The following is a 23000-nucleotide window of genomic DNA, read 5'->3' on the forward strand; positions in this document are numbered from 1 at the left end:
GGGGGGAAGTAACGTATGCCATAAAGCAGTCAGCACATTTGTAGTTTTTTTGTGTGGCAGTGTTGCTACCATCCTCCTCAAAGATGCTTAGTGCCAGTAAAAATGATGCAGGCCCCCTGAGGCCATGGCAAAGATACCATTCAACCAGTTTTAAGTCAATGTTTCATCAGAAGTAGGGGTGTGAATTGCTTAGTACCTGACGATTCGATTCGTATCACGATTTGTAGGTCACGATTCGATTCCGATTAATCCCGATACGAATTTGTAAGTCGATTTTTGCGATTTTTTTTTTTTTTACTCAAATTTAGAAAATACTAATCAGTAAACTTGTACATGTGCATTGTAAGATTTGTATGAAAATGTATTATTTATTTATCTGAAACTTCAGTCTTATGTGAGCCACTGTATTTAACAAACAGTTTGTAATCGGTTTCATATTTGAACAGCTTTGAAATAAAATATTAAGGCTTAATGTTCCATTAATTAATATAACATTTTTCCATGATTTAGGTGTGAGCCCTAACCCTAAGTAAGACATTTTGTTGAATATTTTCCATCAAAAACGGAAGTTTAAGAATCGGTTCGGCCGCCTATTGAATCAATTCGAGAATTGCGCGATGTAATATCGCGATATATTGCCAAATCGATTTTTTTTAACACCCCTAATCAGAAGAGTTATGAAAATATTTTATTAAGGTTGAAAAGTTCCTCAGTACTACATTAACACGTTCCGTAGTCATTCCAGCAAATCTATTATACGTACAGTGAGTGTACCATTCTGCAGTTAAAACTGTATTGTATTACAGGTGTGAATGGTGCAACTGTTGACATGTAGTGTGACACTCCCTATATGACAATGCCCAACTGTCAACAAAAATATTACATAAGCTTTGTGTCATGATATCATAATCCGTTCGCACATCAACAAATAAACTTAACTACATGTTAGTAAATTACACCTTTGGATGATATAAATGTCAAAGTAATAAAATGTTACTGGTGGACTAATTTTAGTAGGTTGTTTGGGCACATTGAATGGGTACTGAGGCACCCACTCCAGGCCACACAAACAAACAAACAAACATGTGAACACACCCGAGCTAATACCTATTGCTGAAAGGCTTGACCTTTGTAATCCGCAAGGCTAGAAAACCTGGTAGAAAGTAGTGGATAGGTTTCTGCATTTTTTTTTTATTTTTTTTTTAGGAAAGCGAGGGGGGGGGGGGGGGGGGGTCGTGAGTATAGCCTGATTTATGCCTCCACGTTTGCTCTCGCGTTGATGACCGGCGTAGATCACATGATCTACGCGAGCCATGAATTTTAAATGCCGCGTAGCTCCTGGCCGGCTGCGGTGCACACGTCGCCAATCCTTGCACACCGTAGATGGCGGGGCGTAGCTCGCTTGTGATTGGTTCGTTCAATGGCGTCCTCGGCTTTTTTTTCTTTTTTTTTCCCTCTCTCCCCGCCCCCGCCCAGATAGTTTACGTGAAGGCAACTGTTTGGCGGGGCAAATCGACTTCCTGCTCGGAGACCATGGCTGTGCATGTGGATATGTGCCTGGGACGAGAGGCGGAAAACAACAACTTTATAAAAAAATAAAATTAAAAAAAAACTGTTCGCTAAGCACGTGGCTGTTGTGTTTTGGCGAGTTTAAGGCCAACACCGGTGCAAATTGGCAATAATTAATTGCCACGGTGATGAACTTACTCTCCCCCCGGCTTTGTTTCGTGATTCTGAATTAAATTGAACTTCCTGAATTTGTCATAAAATGCAGAGGACTCTCCACACTGTGGCGTCCCAGCCATAGCGACAGCGGGACTTGGTGCGAAACTCCAGCAGTCACCGATGTGTATTGCGCACAAGTTGGAAGGCAAACGCACGAGCGGAGCCCCTCCGCGACGTCTCCGCGTGAGCCTCAATCAGAAGTATACTGAGGCCTTAAAGGAAGCGACATGTTCTTTTAGTGGGAAGGCGAGAAAGTGCATGAGTAAGCGTGCCAGAAGACACCGATGCACAAAAGGTCAGAGAAAATAGTAAAACAGTGTAGACTGCTTTCAAAAATCAAATAATATAAAACAAAATCAATTTTCCATTTTAACCAATTAATTATTATTAATGTATTTACATTCACTCAGACACACTACAGTTACAAATGTTCAAATACATATAGATTAACACAACCAAGCAGCCATTTGTAAGAAGTAAAATTGTATATCAGTAAGGTATTGTTCCTGAAAAGTTCAGGTCCATGTCAAACACCCATTATTTGCACAATAAATGTGACAATGTCAATGGGGTGATTGTTCAACCAGGGCAAGGGTGGTCTACAAAGTCATAAAGTACATAGTGACAAAGAAGGACGAAAAACAAAAAACAGGAGTATTTGTCAGTGAAGAGAAGTTAACACTGTCTGAACTGCTGGGTGATTTACAGCTAACTTTCTCTATCAGAGCCAATGCAAGCTTTATCTCTGCCTGGATAATCGTACCGTGACAAGCGCCAGGACATTGGTAAGGTATGTCATTGCTGTAAGCTTTAAGACCTCACTAACCACATTCTTCAAATCAGCGCCTGTGAGCTCTGGCCCCTTAACAAGCCAAATAACTGGTTTTATAGGTACAGTGAGGGAAATTTGTAAGCACAATGACTTCAGCTGGCAAAGAGACAGGTCCATATATCAGAGGTGCTGACTGAAATGGCTTCAAATGCAATCAGGGATAGAAGTGAGGTAAGCATTAAAGTGTCTTCTCACGTAAAGCACAAAATTACATAAGTCAGTAAGAAATGAATTCCTGATCCAACTATTAAATTTGACACTTGTGACACCAGGGCTGGGTATTGCCGCCAACCTACGATACATATCGCGATACATATGTATCCCAATATATGATCTTCAAGGCGATACGTATCCCGATGTTTTACATTAATTTACTTGCATTTTATAATAACAGTCATATGTATACCTAAAGGATATGTTTATTATGCTGGATGACAAAAATGTTTTTGTTAGTGGCTCTTCTGGTTTACCACCAAGCGGCATGCCTGGTCTAAATGTGTATGCACTGCAGAGCGAGGAGCAGTTTTCACAGACACACTGGGAAAATGTATTAATAGGCATGAGCCGATATGAGCAAAAATATCAAAGTATTAAAATTACAGCTCTAAAACGTGCTTATTTGAAATATTTGGAGAAATAAAACCAGCATTTTTTTCACGTAACACATTCTATTTCATTTTTTAAACAAAATATAGGAAAATTGGTACATTAAGGCACGTGCCATGTTAAGTTTTTTAAGTAAATAAATGTTGATATTCTTCCTCTGCTTTCATATTTCTTAGCAAGACAGTGTCCAATCACTGCTGAGCTATTTTTGCATTAATTGAAGGCAATTAACTTCAAAGACACTGCTGGTTTTTATTTTTTAGGTACAATGCATTGCAAGCTGCAAAGGCAAACGTTAACTGCCTATTTAAAGTTGACGAGCAATAACGATTCTGACGCCTGCGTATCGATACATGTATTGTAATGAGGCCCGCAACGATATATTGCCGTATCGATTTTTTGAATACATCCCTTATGTGACACTGTTGACAGTCAATCTTAGATTCTTAGATGCTTAGATGCTGTGGTAGCATGTCAATCCTGGACAACCTTTAAATGTCTGCTTAAGTTTTACAGCCTTTTAGTAAGATTATGTTAACTGCATATGTTTTTTTTGTTTGTGTTTTTTTTTTTTTTTTTAAATAAAGTTTAGAGCTGTCAAATGGTTAAATTTTTAATCAGATTAATCACATTTTAGAATGATTACCGTATTTTTCGGATTATACGTCGCTCCGGATTATAAATTGAACCAGCCAAAAAATGTATAATTAAGAAGGAAAAAACATATATAAGTCGCATTGGAGTATAAGTCGCATTTTTGGGGGAAATTTATTAGGTAAAATCCAACACCAAAAACATACATGTCATCTTGAAAGGCAATTTAAAATTAAAATAAAAGAGAGAACAACAGGCTGAATAAGTGTACGGTATACTAATGTTACATGACTGACATGCCTGGTAATGTCAGTAACGACGTAACATATTAAGAGTTTGTAGCGAGCAGTGACGGGAGTCGGAGGCGGAGTGTTGAAGCACGTAGCCAAAGGCTGGCGTTTTATTGACATCAGCTTCTGAGGTCTTAACAGCAACTCCCCACTCATCTAGAAGCTAACAGGCTAACTCCCCTTTTCCACATAACAAAACCTTCCCACCCGGAACTCTCCCTTCGTCCCAACGTTCCGTGGGTGAATTATGTTCCCATCACTCCAAGTTATTCATATAACTCTAGCATAAAGAACATGCTGCTAACAAGTTCACCAAACTATCAGTTTCACTCCAAATCACCAAATCCAATGAAATCTTCATCCTCTGTGTCACTTTTAAACAACTCCCCCAACTCGGGAGGTAGACGATGTCCGCTCCCTCTTCTACCGGCAATGTTGAACTTTTCAACACAGGCCTAGAGCGCCCTCTTGCGGTTTAGTATGAAAATAACATGTGAAATGATATAATCATGTGTTAATTTCACACATAAGTCGCACCAGAGTATAAGTCGCACCCCCGGCCAAACTATGAAAAAAACTGCGATTTATAATCTGAAAAATACGGTACTCACAATTAATCACATGATGAAAAAGGCTTTTTAGCAACATTTTTTGCCCGCCAAATTTGAAGCGCACTTGGTGTGTTAATTTAAAATGTTATGACGTCTTCAATACTTTTTGATCCACTGCACACCTCATCCTCCTCTTTTTATAATCTGTTAATTACTTGCATAATTTAAAACGGGAAAAAAAATTACCACAATATTTTGCCTACAACAAATATTCTGAATGTCACAACGTAAACATTCACTTTAATACATGTAGTAATGTTTATTGCTGAAACACAACCTGCGCTACCTTTAACATAGCGAACCACTGTCAAGATAAAGAATCAAAATTGGTCAAAATTGATAGCGTGATTAATCTGTGTTTATACATGATTAATGCGATAATTTTTTGTGATTAATCAATGAGTTAATACTTTAACTTTGACAGCACTTAAATTTATGTTATTATAATATGAATGAAAAGAAGACATAGAAAGCATGATGAATTTGTTCAGTAATTGCAAACATCGTAATACATCTAACTCAGGGGGTGTCAAACATACAGCCCCCAAAGGCATTTAATCCGGCTCACAAGACAATTTTTGTAAAGTTAAAAAAAAAAAAAAAAATTGTAATGTCGGACCAATTAATCAGCAAGTCACAATCAAGACATAAATTCAGAATTTTACAAGTAGTCCTGAAATGAGCAACGCAACTCGCACATGGAATAGTCATGGATGTCATTATTTTACACAACCTAAAGTTACGGTTTGTTTATTTTATTTTATTTTTTACATCATAGGCCAACATAAACATATTAAGTACGACGCAAATTCAAATACTGGTAACACAAATACATACGACAAGGATTAACGTCCTTATAACTTCAATAACTGCGCCACACAATGCATTCTGGGAACATTATAAATACAAAACATTGTTATTTTAACACGTTCGGAACTCATACAGGCAAAGTGTTGGCCGCGGTCCATTTGCATCTGTGTTATTTTTTTGGTACAATATGATTACAGTTGAGCTCCATAATTTAGAGATGGCCCACAAATAGCGAAAATATGAGAATGAGAATCCGACTTACTGCCAGCAATGCGGACCAAACTCTTGACACAGGCTTCTTAACACTAGGACAATTACTTTGTTTGTTGTTATTGTAGGCAATAATACTGAGGGCCAACTGGTCAACTATTTACCCTTAGGACAGCTTAGATTTTTTTTCTTTGTGATTAGAGAGTTAATGATGACAGTCTAACCCTGGCACAGTTTTAATTTCCATGCATGGTCTCCTATGTGAATAAATTGTTTTGCAATTTGAAATAGATTACTGAAACAGCCCGTGATTAATCTTAGTATTATTACTAATAAGGCAATTCTGCTCTCAAAACATGTTGCTATTTTTGGAGAAGTTCTCATCCTGCTGTGATACACATAGATGTCACAGGACAGGAAAAAAAAAAGCCCCACCAACCCAACCATAATAAAACCAAAACAAAACAAAACAAAAAAACAGGGACTCGACCCTCTGCATGGGTCCAAGCTTACAGCCGGTACCTGATTAAGTCTAAAGTCCCTGCTATAGGACTGAAAACTCAATCTCCCCCATTCAATTGCAACACAACACAAAGAAATAAAGTGGCTTCGTTTTGTACCTCACCTTACAAAAAAAAAAAATGGCAAGTGGTGAATCATTTTATAAAGTAACATCGCCATCTGCAGATTTTTCTGCGAACTGTTTAGCCTTTTAAGTTGAGCGCAAACAAGACTGAGTAAAATAAAATGAAAATCACAGCTCATGTTTGCAGTAGAGAGAAAATATTAGAGATCGACCGATATGCTTTTTTCAGGGCCGATACCGATTACGATTATCGGTAGTCAAGGAGGCAGATAACCGATATTTGAAGCCGATATTCATTTGCAGTAAAAGTTAAAATGTTGGCACCAAATTTTTGAATAATGCAAACCCTAACCGTTCTTTACAATGGATTCTCACACTACACTTTTCATTTTACATCCTTCTATCTGCAATAAGACGTTGGTGGCGGGGGGAGTTAAATGTGGGGGCCAATGTGACATTACCTTTTATAGCATTTGGGATACTTGTAGTTTTATTCTATAAATGTTATATTTTTATATTTTGAAGTAATAGGAGGAACCCTGTCATTCAAAATGTGCATCAGCTGTGGCATTGCTTATTACTACAGCAAAAATAAATAAAAAAATTCCATGAGAAAAACTATTCATCCCTGAACACCATACAGTTCTTGTAGACCTTATTATGATTATTGTTATTGTTACCATATAGACAGTTTTGATAAGCTGAGGATCTTAAATCGAGAACAGCAATATCATGCTACTCCTCTCTACAAGAGAACTGTCAAAAGACACTTCATCATGTAGTTTACTGCCACTTAGGATGCCCCAATCAACGCAGAAAAAGGTAGAGTAAAATAACTTGGTTATAATAATAGTAAGAATAACTTGGTTAAACAGACATTGTTGCGGTGGACCGCTGCCACTTTCTGCTGTTTAATGTGTTTTACACTTATAGACACGTGTGTGTATATGGGCACACTATTCTCTCACTACTGTACTGTACTGTATCACTTAATGGCACAGATGTACTTGTCTAAGTAATAACTGGGCTGCAACATTGCTAATTCACATTAACAAGCACTATCTTAGCTGTCCACATGAATAGTTACTAACACACGAGAAAGTTATACAACACACCAAACATGAGCTCATTATTCAAAGTATGATGCACGTAACGAAATTACATCACTGAACATTAATTGCAGCCGTGTACGGCCGTAGATGTTACATATTAGTGGCATCCATTGAGAGGATAATGTCCCAAATGACGGCAGACATGACGTGAAAAGAGAGACAAAACGAGCAAATAAGCACACTATACTTTAGTGCACTTCTCTACTAATGCCTAACATACGGAAGAGAAGACGTTCGTGTAGTTAAACGGTGTTTGAGACACTTAATTTGTTACGGAGCGGACTTTAACGAGGTGCACAACGAGCTGTCAATCAAATCGACGTCGAAGCTTAAGGCACACAATGGCAAACCAGTGCGACAAATAAACACAATATAAAGTAACTAAACGCTATTTAGTGTCATTGTGGCATCTCACTGCATAATAACCGCTATGCAACAAGTAATGGACGTGACCCAGAATGCAATGTGTGCGTCACGAGAGGTAAATATAATGACGTTACTCTACTCTTAACATGGAACTAGACAATATAATAATGACAACTGTTAATATTTGGAACCTTTCTAACAAACATTATTTACTTAATTAAGTGAAAATGTGTGTGATTCCCTCCCCGAGTAGTTCAAGTAGCGAATTAGCTACTGGGTGTTAGCCTACATGCTAAGCTGAACACACCACTGTTAGCTAGCGGGGATTCAATGCAAGGCAATGCAGCTCCATTCATATAGTGCATTTAATACACAACATAATTCAATGTGTTTAGCTTATCATGGTGAAACGATCGGCGGAGTCTCTTCTCTTTTAACTTACCTTCGAAGCATGTGTCTGTCGCGTTGTGTACGTGGGTGCGTGTGTGACCGGCTACTGTGATACAGGCATACACTACTGATTGGTTCTGGCTCTTGCACGGCTAACCAATCAAATGCTGCTATGGGCGTTACATTGCTGGAGTTGGACTCCATAACAGACAGAGACGCCCTGGGCTGCATTCGAAGCGAAAAGACGGAGTTTTAAATGGATCGCTCATATCGGCCGTCAGATTAATAAAACAGACCGATACCGATATGTACCAATATGTCAAATATCGGCCCCGATTATCGGCCCGACCGATTATCGGTCGATCTCTAGAAAATATTGTTTGTATTTCACAGAAATCTGTGCATTTTTATTTAAAGAAAAAAAAAAAAAGTTTTCATGACAGCTCCCACATAATTGTTAATGTGACTTACACAGTATGATGAGTCAGTATATGACCATCATGGGTGGATCATTCAGAAGGATGCCAGCTGGTAACATCAGCCTGAGGCAGAAAAGTCACCCAGTATGCTCAATTTCGCTTAGCAGGGTTCAACTTCATTCATGGCCCACTGAACTCTGTCATATTAAAAAAATTTATTTTAGTCTGCCTTGGCTAGTTGCGGCCTCACAATAATTTTTAACTACTGTACCTAGAAATTGATGAATTATAACATTATTCCTAACTAACAAGAGCAGATTTGCATTAAGTCATCTTTTTTATTTTTTTTTATTTTTAGAACATTGCCCGTTTCATCCACTGAAGTCTGAATTTGTTCACTTTGTATATTTAATTATGAAAGGCATACTATTTCTGCTAATATTTTATGAGCAGTTTTTGACCAGGCATGGTGGTTCAATTGCTACATAACTGAGCTGTACCAAATAAAACTGAATCATTAATCCCACTGAATTAAACCTAATCTAATCGTTACACTTTGTTGTTTTGTATTTCTGAGTAAATATCACAATGGAAGAAAATGTCCCTGTAAAGGATAGCAACAATTACCTTGAGTCATTTGTCATCTTTTTAAATTTTATTCTGTTTAGTTGCCATTTAACAATTTGTAATGTGTAAACAAGTGTGACTACGTTTAATCTCTTAACAGTTATAGAAGGAGCCATAACACCAAATTTGTAATCGCCTTTGACCTAGTGTCTCCCATCCTGTTGTTTTACTTGTTGCCTGGGCATTCATACTTCTAGGTCAGGTTGAAGACTAGCATATTCCTGTGACAAATCACAGCCAACTCCTTTGACATACCATACACCGGGTGTGTCCTATGGACATTGCGTTAATAACCAAAAGTTAACTTTGGTTAATATAAGGCTTACGCTTATATGTCAAATCCCTTTCTGCGCCCAGAGCTGATGTAGTGTGAGTCTTTGACAGTATCTCAAGCCAGGCCATAAAATAAACAAATAAAGAGATATTAGAACGTTATACTTAGTGTAGTACTGATGCCCTCCAATAGATGGTATTTCCTTCTTTCAGATTCTTTGATGATGTGCTCATCATGTGAGAGATCAGTAGTTGAATATGCTGATATTAGTGGGTAAATGACAAACATGCATTTTCACAAACTTAACTTCAGTAGAAACCACACTGCATCAACTCAAATTGCAGATGACGGTGGCTAACAACTTGGAAATAAACAGTTGGTCTGATTTTGGGGTTGGGATTTTTTTTTTTAATATGATTTAACCGCTAGGAGTTCATCCAGCCCAATGAGTCACATCCACTTACTCACTCATACGTACTTTCTAAAACCTAAGGAGTATAAATTTCATAAATAAAACTAAAAATCATAAAATTTTGGTAAACTGAGGTAAGGAAGTGGTTATTACAAATAAGAATTGGTTGAATGGAAAATATGAAAAATAGGTTTGTGTCTTTCATAGCTAAATCGCTTGCCTTTGCATAGGAGGCAACATGTTCTTGTAACTTAAGCCACTTTTAGACCCACATGACCCGGCACGACACGACACCAGATGGCCTACATTGCATTTCCATTACAACAGGCGCATGACGTGATGGGCGGGGATCAATTGAACTGTCCAAGCCTACACACTCACAGCGTGTAAGGTTCTGCCACAACATTTCACGAATGGCAAGTCTCGACCACTGTTTTTGCAGGGATTCAAAATATGAATTGCAGTTGCATGATGAGACGGTGTTGCAAAGTACAGCACATCAAACACACAGAAGTTTGCACATACAGCCCCGCTCTGCTCCAGATAATGGCCGCTTCAGAACCACCTCAGAGATAGTTCTAAAAGGTGGTTCCATTTTAACCGCTCAGCTCAAAAAAAGTCAAATGTAAACGTGAACATCGGGGCCAATCAAGGCCGACTCGTGTGGAACCGGTCTAGTGGAAAAGCAGAATTATTCGAAAGAATTCTTTGCAGCAAACCCTACACTATAATACACTAGGCACCAGTGAATCAGATCAGTCGATGACACCATTGAAAGAAAGAGAGCGCACATATAAAGAAGAATGGATGACTCAAGTGCAGCTGGCTGCCATGCTTTCCTCACATCCTCATTAGTAACGACTCAGACATCTCTGGCTCCAGGGGCGCAAAGCACTGAAACATCCTTGTTCCAGTCTTGAATCACATTCTCACAGAATATATGGCTAGGACAAGCGCTTTAAGATAAATGGGTTAACTGCTGCTGCTTCATGATGACTTCCAAGATCAGATCTGTGGCCATCCTTTAAAAGTCTTGAAAACAACGTAAACAGTACAAGTAAAACTGTGGGCCTTATATTTTCCAGTGTACCCTTACAGAGTACTGGAAATCATAATTTTTACACAAAACCTAGCATCTACTTTTGTAACATCCATTTCCACATGCCTCACAATGCTGCATATAGTAGGTCAGGCAAAACAGGAGCAGCCATATGTCAGTGACACAAGGGAAAACCAAAGGGAGAAGAATGGTGGTGAGTTACAAATGTGCACATGAATTTTCATAATGAGCATATTTTAACATCCTGGATGTTGTTGGAGGATGACTTGCATCGAAGATATGTCATTGAGTCATCTTAATAATCTACTTGGTCAAGACTGTTTCAAAGTTACTCTAATGCACTGCTTCTCAATTATTTTCTGTCATCCCCCCCTAGTAAGAAGAAAACATCCCCCCCAACCCCCACGCAACTATAAATAGTTTCATTTGTCTATAAAATTTTTATAAGCACACCTCTGCATAACACTGTATCCGTATTAACGTATAAGAGAATAAAAAAAAAAAGAAAGAAATATGGACCAACTAACAACAAAGAATAGCTTTATTAACTTTAACAGAAAAGATTTAAAGTGCATCTGAAATTTGAAAATAAAATTAAATCCTTAAACTGTAACCATTTTTTGACTGACCATGTCAAACCATATGATACGGAAAAATGAAATTACATAAAATCAATAAATAATAATGCATTCAAACTGATCACCAACATTAACTCAGGATCACAATATTAAAAAAACAAAACAAAAAAAACAAACAAAAATAACCTGCAAAACAAAAATATAAAATAATTTGTGCTGACATTTTTTTTTTTTGCTGTGTGCAAAGCGCGCATGCTCATTGCTCAGTGCAAACAAAACACCTACACCACCGAGCGAATGCTCCCTGCGCATACTCTGCCAATAATTAGAGCGCCACTGCCCCCTAATGTAGTGGAGGTGCAATTGCACTTTATTCTAGGACAGTAAAAAAAATAAAAATAAAAATAAAAGAATAAAAAAGCATGGTCAAACGTGCCCCCCTTGATGGAGCCTCGCCCCACTATTTGAGAAGCACTGTCCTAAAGCAACAATTGATCACAAGTGACTTGATTGTGAACCTCTTTTGGAGAAGGTGCAACACTCAGACGGGAAAGTCACACAGGGCACAACTTAGCTCCACATGAGCCGCTTTTCCACCATACCGGTTCCACACCGAAGCGGCAATTTTTGTCCCTGGATGTTAGTGTCTCCACGGGACTTTTTCGGTGCCAAGCCGTTCCGTTGCAATCGCTGTTTAGAAACCTTTCGACAGCGGTTCTGCAGTGCCGGTCGTCGGGGGACTAGCGGGGCCATGACGTCACCTGTCGTCTGATTGGCTGACAGCAACGCCGCTGCAACCTCAAGCAACGCCGTGGCACACGCCCATTTCCTTGTTTTTAAGCGAGAGGCAGAAGCGCCCGCCAGTCTTTTCCAAAGTAATAAAAATATAATACTTGTGGATCGATTTGTAATGTTTGTGGTTTTATAAAACATCGTGAGGCTGGTCGTGTGTTCCTATTCACTTGAATGAGAGCTCCAGCGGCAGACTTCCATTCAGAAATAGCGTCGCGAGCCGGTCGTGAAAAATACATTATATTCAATAAATATAATAATATTTATAACAACGCTAAACTATATTTACAATTTCAAAGGTACTTGTGGATGGGTTTGTAATGTTTGTGGTTTAAAAAAAACATTGTGAGGCTGAATGTGTGTTCCCATCCACTTGAATGAGAGCTCCTGCGGTTGTTTGTTTTATTTTTAACTTTTGTTAATGTAGTCAAGCCTAAACTAGAGTTACGGTAGTTGTTTGTGTTTTATTTTGAACTTAAATTATGTACAGTATGGTTGTTCTGCTTTTTGAAAGGTATTTCTTGAAAATTATCTGTCACTAGTTTAATAGAAATTTTAGTAAGTATAGTACTCAAGAGTTGAGTGCTTACTCATACTGGTATCGGCCTGGAAAAAAAAAATTGCTATCGAATGTCCCTAATACAGTAACTACTGTACGGAAGATCAAATGGAGCTAAGTAGGGCTTGGGGAGGGATATTTCACATTAAGCTACATTCGGCCAGTGGTCAAGTGGCCCAAAATCAAGCTGGCAGCGAGCCATGAGCTCAAGCTGACAATCCAAGCCATTCAGGGCTCCAGGAATTTGTCCCTTGGAGGTTAAGGCAGTCCGGCTACACTATCAGTGGAAAATAAGCTATTCCCTTGTGTCCATGCCATGGCAGCAACCCATTTACCACCCGTAACATGTCCCCTTCCCCAGCTCGACTCTTCATTGCATGCCATCCATGCGCCCTCCCCCTCAGATTGTCAAACTGGCCAAGAGGGAGAATGGAGGGAGGGGCACGCAACACTATAAATACATAGCATGCACATCCTGACATCTCACTATTGTGGAAACATTTGTCCAATAAAATATGGAAAATGTTTTGTTTTTGTTTTTTTGTTTGTCTACTGGAAGTCTTTTGTATTTCTAGTTGTGTTAAACATCTAGATATCACCATCATAAAAACAGGATTCTTGCAAGTGCATACAATTTGAATATGCTATACATTCACATGCACGAGCTATGAGTGTGGAATGGCAGTAACGGTGAGGTGGATATACAGAGAAAATTGTTTTAATATCAAATTCTGAATATTTGATAAGGTAAAACAAAATACACTTAGTAACTTGGAGTCAGTCCACCACAGAACAAATTAAAACTACTGTAATGACACTAGATCCTTGTGCCTATATTATAGGTGGATGCTGCCCTAAATACAGCGATAATATAACATCCCAATGTTTTTCCTATTCACCATCATCCCAATTAACACGTAGTCAAACAACTCACAATGTTGACAAGATCACATCTACTGTGACATTTTAAAACACTCCTTATCAGACTGCAACTTTCCCTAACATTCAGTATGTGTGCAAGTTTTGTGGTGGCAACACACGTCAGTTATCACAAATGACTGGGCCAAGTTCATTGCCTTGTTTGCTTGAAGAGGTGGCAGACTTCTAACCTGATAGCAATCATGTAAATGTAATTGTGCTGGTGGCAAGATCAATCCCACCCAGTACAGAAAGGGGGACACTTTACAAACCATTGATAGCTCTTGATAGGGATATGTTGACCGAACATGTGCTGGGACATTCACGTTTGAAAATATATTTTTGGTTTAATTGGCATGCAACCAGTCCAGGGTGCCCGAAGACAGCTGGGATTGGCTCCAGCATGCCTGCAACCCTTGTGAAGATAAGCAGTTCGAAATAATGAATGGATGGATGTAACTTCTTTCAAAACCTGACCAATTACTTTTAAAGCGTCTAGCTCAAGGGTACGCCACAAACAGTGTTGCCGGTAACGCGTTACGCATTACTAAAAAAAATTTGCTTTTCAAAGTAACTAGTAGTCTAACGCGTTACTTTATTCTACAAAGTAGTCTGATTAAAGTTACTGTCCAGAGATTCAATGCGTTACTCCACATTTTCATGAAGAAGGAAAAGTATGTCACTGTTGTAACAGTCACAAACAACTGCCGCTAACTATGAAGATGAGGCGGAAGTCATTGATCACCACACTGAATTCAGACATGGTCTGGTCGTGAATGGTTTGCACATTCAAAACAAGAGTGATGATACTTTTACTACTAGTTTTATTAACCAACAGGCACAGAACGCAACAAAAAAAGTGTACATTATGGACCATAAAAGTGGTAAAAAATAATTTATTTCCATCCTCAACTGGTCTGTGAAGCATTATGGGATGAGGTCGTCTCCGCCCTCTCGCCAGGGGGAGTGATGTCAGACAAGTCACGTTTTCAGCATGCACGAGTCGACTCAAGTGTACACACTGGAATAGCGGAACAAACAATAGAGGAATTAAGGGGATTTTCACTTTCAACCTGGATAGATTTTTATTTTTTGTTTTATAAAAATTATTTATGTTACAAGAAGTCAAGAGAGACGGCCTATTTTGTTTTTCATAAAAAAAATTTAAAAAAAAACTATTTTCATGTTAAAAATGAATTTTCAATAAAGTATTTGGAACTCCGTTTCTACCGCATTATTTTTATGTTGAGATGGTGTTATCGGCAGCTGCTGAAAGTAACTTAAAAAGTAACTTTTAATCTAACTTAGTTACTTTTAAAATCAAGTAATCAGTAACGCAATTTAGTTACTTTTAAAACCAAGTAATCAGTAAAGTAACTAAGTTACTTTTTCAAGGTAACTGTGGCAACACTGGCCATAAATGGCTCCAGAGCTGCATGTGGCTTTCATCCTGCTGTAATTTTGTAATTCACATGGATTTCCAAATTCCAAATGTCACTCTGAATATCAAGATTTTCGCTATTTTCGTGTTCTTAAAGTAAAGGTTTTTTTTTTTTCGGGGGGGGGGCGGTCTCTCCAATAATGTCACAAACAGCATCACCTGGCGCCAACAGTTCTTATGCTATAAGACCCCGGATAAGTAAAGAAGTAAAGCGAACAGAACATTTAATGCTATGTGCTACATAAATTATATTAAAACTCTGAGCTGAGGTTCAGGAGGAAAATTCATATTAACCAGGTGATATATTTTAATTGACTGACTGCTCTTTTTTACATCATTAAGTGAAAGAGTCCTTTATGTTCGGTTCACAATTCACAGCACACATGCACTACACGTGATTCAGATTCAACCAAGTGTCCTTCTCAGAGTTTTGTAACATGCAGAAATAAAAATGTGTTCTCTGTAGCAGTTAACAGATTTCATAATGCAAAACTTTTTATATATGCAAGTAACAATTTGTCATTTATTCAATTGTTCTTCTGTCGATTGTGTGGAATTGATTGTTTGATGATAGCTCGAAGCAATGAGCGACAACAGAGCGCACTTTTGGCTGCAAGCAAGCTCAGAAAAGGTGACATCAAACGAAATAGTAAAACTTTGACAACACTGACAAACTGCAATGGCTAGACAGTTATGAAAAAAATAAAAATAAAAATCGGAGTCAAGAAAACAGTCAACACCTAGCTACGCTGATGTGTCAACAAAGACACTTGGAAGACTTGATTTTGAGCACCAGACCACAGAGCACACTTCATCCCGCCAGGTCATCCTACGCGCGCGCACTCACGCAGACATACACACACACACACACACACAAACTTAAATGCTCATGACGGTCCTCATAGGTGTGCGCATGTGTGTGAGAGTAATGCAAAAGTGACCTCCTCCTCTCCACGTCCATTAAATGTCCTGTCCTGATGCCAACATCGCCATAGCTACACAGGCGTGCAGTAATGTCAGTCCACTTTTCATCATTCTCTTTTGTGACTGCCTGACTAAGAAAGGGGTACCGGCTGTTCCTTTCATGATTATCTGGGACAACGCACACACAGGTCCTGACTAGTGCACATCATCAACCCAGTTACAGTGATGCTGCAGGGATAAAGTTACTTAATAAACAATAATAAGCTTCTCGCAGTATCTAGACAGTGAACAATATAGAGCAGGTCTGTATCACTGAAAACCCACCATTCCTCCTCTGGCTGTACCACTAGATTAAGTACTAAACAACAGAACATATGTAAATACAGAACACATATGCCAACAAGGTTATTTTTGGTACCAACATCTTTTTATGCAGATTATTTTTACTTCTGAATAACAAATTGTGGCAACATTTTAGTTAAAGTATAAGAGAGACCTAACACCCCCCAAATAACTTCTGTGTGAATGTGAAGGGGTACTGTCAGCAAGTAAAGACTCAACATTCACAAGGTTTGAGAGCTAAAAGGGTAGAATGGTGTCACAGTCACAATACGGAATAAATATAAAAATAAGTAACATCTTTGCTGCTGTGCATGTTGTTTGTCAACATCTCCCTAAATTCCACCCTCTCATAGCTGAAAACAGTTATGCGCGATGGGGCTAACATTTAAAAAGGATGTTAACCACCTTTTCATGACAATGTCTGAAAATTCCTCTTGTCTTCCAGTTTCACTGGAGCATCAAAATATGAGGAGGTCAAGAGCTTTTTTATTTTTTATTTTTTTTTACAATGCGAACCTTACCACAATATTGTGATTTAATTCATTCATTATGATCCTAATGTGACAGGATATCATTACGTCCCTACTCACAAGTCAATAACAGGGTAAATATAGAGACGACAACCATTCGCACCGTCCCTGTGTGGGAAACTGAGCCCACGCTGCCTGCATCATAAAACAATACTTTATAATAGTACAGATTACAAAACACTCTCTTACCTGTCCTCATCACCATCCATGGTTATATGGATGCCAAAGAGGCTGTTGACAGCAGGACTGGGAAGGCCGAGACCCTCTGTGATGAAAGGCTTCATACCATCTTTTCCTGGCACCACACTGCCACTGGGCTGAGGTAGGACTTCAGATTTGGGCCGACCATCTTCTGCCTTGTTCCTGAATCCAGCGAGAAGGCCTGGGATGATTCCTCCGGTGGCAGGTGCCTGACTCGCCCCACCCGTAGGGGTACTGGTGGTAGTGGGCACTGTGACGGACACATTCAGGGCACCACAGGCGACAGTTGATGTGGGGGCAAGGCCTAATCCTCCAGAGGGCTGTGTTGGGTTGACCATCTGCTGCTGAGCACCTAATGGTGCCACATGGAGGCCCTGGGTGGAGGGTGCCTCAACACCTAGCCCCTGGGCTACTGAGCCAGCTGTCATAAGCGACAAGGGACCCACAGAGTGAGGAGTTATAGGAAGAGTGCTTGAACCAAAGTGCTGCTGCCTGTAATCTGACTGGCTGGCGGGATGGTTCGAATAAGGAAAGTGCTGGACTTGTGTAGCAGGAGGCATGATGGGAGACTTTTTCTGTTGGGAACCTGGGTGCACACCCATGAGGTTATTCGAGAGGAAGGTTTGGGGAGCAGCAGGTTGCATATTGACCTGAGCATGTTGCGCTTGTTTTGATGATGTCGCTGTTGAGTACCCTGTGGGCTGGAAGGCACTTGCTCCACTCCCTATCTGGGGGACCGAGCCAAAGCCTTGCTGCACAGTCTCTAAAGAATGAGTGGGATGTGTAGCCGAGTGGCCGCTGTCCACAGCATTCTCCAAAGCCTGTGAGGAGGAAGCACTGGCAGAGAGCACGGTGTTACTGGTGGTCCCAATTCCACTGTCCCGTTCTACACTCTGATCTAAGGTTACATTTGGCTTGATGCTGTCCACAGTCCGACTGCTATTTGAATCAGAGTCTCTGTCATGGAACTCAGTGCAAGTCCATCTCCCTCTTCTAAAGGGCTCTCCTGTACCATGGTCTAGTTTAATGACCCTGAAGCGAGAACTGCAGTTATGCGCAGGAGCAACAGTGGTAGAGACAGTGGAAGCAGGGGCCGGAACAATTGGCTGAGTTGTTACTGCCACAGGCACACTTGTTATCGAATGCTGCGGGGTCACACGACCACCGCATGCACTTTTATTATTGGCGAGGCCCCCATTGACAGGAGCTGTCAAAGCCGCCTGACTATCCTGAGCGTCTCCCACGTTGTTTAAGGTTTCCTCGGACGAGCTCCGATCACACACAGCAAGGTCAGCTCTTGAAACATCGAAGATTTCCGACGACACATCCTCTGTTCGGGACTCGTCCGGGTCGTCCAGACTCTCGGTGTCGTCCGCGGTGTTGTTGCCCGCCACCTGAGCCTGAGTAACACTCGTGATCTGGAAACAACTCTTCTTTTTCGCTGGCATTTTCGACATGTTGGCTAGCTCTGGCGAGTCGGTGTATTCCCACATGAAACGTCCCGTCTTACTGGTCAATTCACTGGAGGAGGACACAACACGGAGACGTACCGCCACGGAACTTTTCCAAACAGTAGTTGTGCCGCAAATGGCATCCCGCCTGAAAATGCATCCCCTCTCGCGGGAGCGCGCTTACATCACTCGCCTACGTCACCCTAACTATACTTCGATTAAAAAGCCATAGCGCCATGAAACTCACCCTCGCTTACGTCACCTTAACTCTTCGATTTAAAGTCATAGCGCCATGAAACTCACCCAGGTTGCAAGACTATGGGGGCATTATTGTGCCAAAACTATTCACAAATGCGTATTTCGATCCACAAATATGTAAAAAGAATTTGTACCCGTAACCAAAGTCACAAATGTGTAACGAAAATCCACAAATGCGTAAGTGAAGTCACAAACGCGTAACTGAAGTCACAAATGCGTAACTGAAGTCGCAAATGCGTAAACAGAATCCACGAATGTGTGAATGAAGTCACAAATGTGTAATGAGAATCCACAAATACGTACAATGATTTGTATGTGTAAACACATAGTTGAACGTGTAGATCTATCTGATCTGTAAACACCGGGTTTCTTGATTGGCTGCATTCTTACATGTGACTTTTGTCATAGTCCTGCCGTGCAAGAGTCACAAATGCGTGTGGGACGTTGCAAATGCGTAAATGGAGACTTGTCTAGCTCCGACCACCAGGGGACGCTAGCGTTAATAGTTCCATTGGCTGCAATCTAGATCGTCGCTGAGCGAGATGACCCGGAAGTACTTGGAACCTCGTTCTCATCTTTCTTTACGAACGGATAATACCCAATAATTCACGTTTTCCCTTGATTTCTATAATAAATGTATTTAATAAATAATGGCTCTTTTGCAAGTAACGTCACAACTACTGCATTCAGCTTCCGGTGCTCCATCATGGGTTGCTGTCACAAGCAAAGATCATTCTGTCACATATCCGCAAACATGCTTGTTTGTTTGCTGCATTTTCATAAAGGTTAGTAAGGAAATTTTACAATTATTATTTTTGTTTTGTTTTACTGGTTTGTGATAGTAGAATTAAATGTCAAGTGAGGCTTGTGCTAACTGTTAGGAGCACTGTTATAGTGATTATGAGGAGCTTACAAAAGGAGTCAGAGGTCATTCATGGTGATGGCACATACATAGATACTTGGGGTAACTTTTGGATTGTTTCCATGAAAAGTGACTTAACGACTTTTAAATCTTTTTCTTTCCAGAAATTAGAAGTTTTTTGTTAAGAGTTTTAAGATTGAGTACTGGGATGTATTCCTCTGATTTTAGGAAAGTAACAGCATTCCCTCAACTGAAAATGTGTGCCACTGCCTGAATAGTTACTCAAAATGAGTAGTCTAAATATGCATTGTGTATGCATGAATTTAGTTGCTGTCCAACATTGCTCAGTCATAATAAGGATGACATACTGGTTAAGTTTTAACATCAACTACTGTGATTGCAGGTCAGCCAATTTATGAGATGATGGAAACTGCAAAGTGATGCTGAGTGGGCTTCATCTTTACGTCTGGGGCACGCTGAAATCAAACCAATGGACAGTGCATGTCTAAAAGACAGCGTACATGTGTGTAACAAAGGAAGTTCGTGCAGTCAAGCGGGATGAAAAAGTTGGAGGCCATCATACAGGGTAATTCAAAAAGAATATGCCCAAATCATCATGCAGTATTTCAAAAACGAAAAACAATAGAAATCTCTAGTTTGGACACAGTTGTTGTACATACCTTCATGTTTTTATTTTATGTTCGAAAATTGCTAAATGTGGATACGACAGTCAGCACGGACAACATCAAGCCGAATTCTTCCCATTCCCCTATTCCTCCCTTGATGTTGTCTGTGTTGCCAGTAGTGGCCACATTGAGCACTTGTAAAAAATGAAATAAAAACTCCAAGGTATGTACTAGGGCTGCACAATATATCGAAAAAATATCGATATCGCGATATTGGCCCTTGCAATATGCATATCGCAAAGGCATGCAATAAGTTTTATATAGAATTCTATGCTTTTTATATGAATTTGACCAGTCAGATGCTAACTAAAATGTGCATCGCCAATCGATAGTTGAAAATTATCAAGACATAATTACAATTAATTAACTAAGATTGCATTAAGGTTGCTTATTTTGCCACATGAAAAATGTTTTTCTTTCATTGGGTAATAAAAATGTAATTTCTTTAGGTGCATGTTAAATATCGCAATAATATCGATATCGCTATGTTCAGCAAGTATATCGCATATCGCATGTTTTTCCAATATCGTGCAGCCCTATGTACAACACGTGTCCAGGCTAGAATTTTTCATTTGTGAAATATCATGTGTTGATCTTGGTGCATTCTTTTTTAATCATTCTGTCTTCTGAATGAGGCTAAAATGTCAGCCGATGTTGCTGTTTGGCAAGAAATTACAGACCAGACTGGTAAAGCACAATGCTGAACAGGGTAATGCTATCTCTGAATGTGACATGAACTTTCAAGTGCAGAAATAAATACTTTTTCAAAGATGAATTATTTTCTTTTACTGAAGATGAACCTGTGTTGTTCTGACATTTTTATAAAATAATGAATTTATAAGATATTCTGTAGTGTCTGCGATTGGTTGGCAACCAGTCCAGGGTGTCCCCTGCCTACTGCCCAGAGCCAGCTGAGATAGGTGCCAGCACCCCCCGCGACCCTTGTGAGGAATAAGCGGTCAAGAAAATGGATGGATGGATGGATTCTGTAGTGTCCAGGCTCCGGCCTTCCTGGGTGGAGTTTGCATGTTCTGCCCGCGTGGTACCGGGTACTCCGGTCTCCTCCCACTTTCCAAAAACATGTGTGGCAGGTTAATTGGGCGCTCCGAATTGTCCCTAGGTGTGCGTGTGAGTGGTTGTTCGTCTCTGTGTGCCCTGGATTAGCTGGCAACCAGTTCACGGTGTACCCCGCCTACAGCCCGAAGCCAGCTTGGATAGGCTCCAGCACCCCCTGCGACCCTTGTGAGGAGAAGCGGTTAAGGATATAGATGGATGGATGGATATTCTGTAGTGTGTAATGGTCTAGGAAATAGAGCAGATAACGATAAATTTCTTCCAGAAAATGTAGTCAACTTTTTTTATAGTCGATGATGAATAGTCACAATCAGTCGATTAATCTCTGCAACCCTCAAACACAAATTGTTCTTTTTTGTGTTCTGTTCTTCCATAAACTGTTATTTTTGACAGTTGATTAATGCTTAAGAAACATGCACAATCAAAAAACATATCAAGTAATCTTTAACCAAAACATTCCATAGGTTATTGGTGCAGAATGAACAAAACCACATCTCTTCTTGAGTAGGTTTGAGCTGGAGACCATCACAGCTTAAATGGCATAGCAGCAACATGATTTTCCTATATAGGTGCAGTGAGCAGAGGATATAGCTACAGATGGCCCAGGGTTTGAGAGGAGCTTCTCCGCAGGCATTGGGAGTATATCACCTTGGGTCAAAAAGACAACAAATGTGCTATGTAGGCAGCACGTGAAGTCAAAACACAGCATTTTAAAAGTATGGATCTTTATACATCAGGATTTTGTTGACAGACAATTACTACTAGTGTTGTTCCGATACCGGTATCGGCAGAGGTCCCGATACTGCATTAAAACAGTGGTATTGGTGAGTACTCACAAGTAACATGCCGATACCATTAATTCCAATGCTAATATAGGACTTTTGATGCAGCATCTTGTGTCTTGCTTTTACACGACATTATACTGATATGTGACATGTTCACTGCATGCCGATCTAAGATATCCTATTGACTCTTGAATGCTCTGAACCAATGGCAGGATAGCTTTTTCATGTTGAGAGAAAAAAAAAAACTTAGGTATCGGTATGGTATCGGCATCGGCCGATACTGACAAGCTGGGTATCTGAATCAGTATCGGGGGCCGAAAAACGGTATCGGAACAACACTACTTACTACGGTACAATGTTATATACTTGATTACAGCTTTGAGGTGCAGACTTCAGCCTACATTAATTAGCATGCTCATCTGTACCTTTACTGCGACAACTATGTTGGTGTACCCTTCAAGTTGAAATTAATATAAATCTTGCAGCCAACTATTTCTAATAATAATCTGTTATCTTACACTGGGATTTATAGTTTCGAAATTAATAAAAAAAATAAAAATAAAAATAGGCACTCACACCATAAACAAGACAGCAGATTATGCCCATAATTGTTGTTCACGGGAAAAGTGCAGTGTTGCCCATGACTTGGCTGCTAACTGGAGGATCTACATTGCT

At 39.8% G+C, this 23000-nt stretch overlaps 1 protein-coding gene across 1 annotated transcript in view; it reads right to left on the bottom strand.

Moving 5' to 3' along the window:
• Nucleotides 1-23000, bottom strand: part of tsc22d2 (TSC22 domain family 2) — a 46471-nt gene that overhangs the window by 19960 nt on the left and 3511 nt on the right. Inside the window, exon 2 of the mRNA XM_077533955.1 lies at nt 17198-18730. Within this exon, the coding sequence (XP_077390081.1) occupies nt 17198-18702 (1505 nt within the window). The 5' untranslated portion in view covers nt 18703-18730. The remainder of the gene's footprint in view (nt 1-17197; nt 18731-23000) is intronic.

The sequence above is a fragment of the Festucalex cinctus genome, chromosome 10, assembly GCF_051991245.1.
Source record: "Festucalex cinctus isolate MCC-2025b chromosome 10, RoL_Fcin_1.0, whole genome shotgun sequence".
Lineage (NCBI taxonomy): Eukaryota > Metazoa > Chordata > Actinopteri > Syngnathiformes > Syngnathidae > Festucalex > Festucalex cinctus.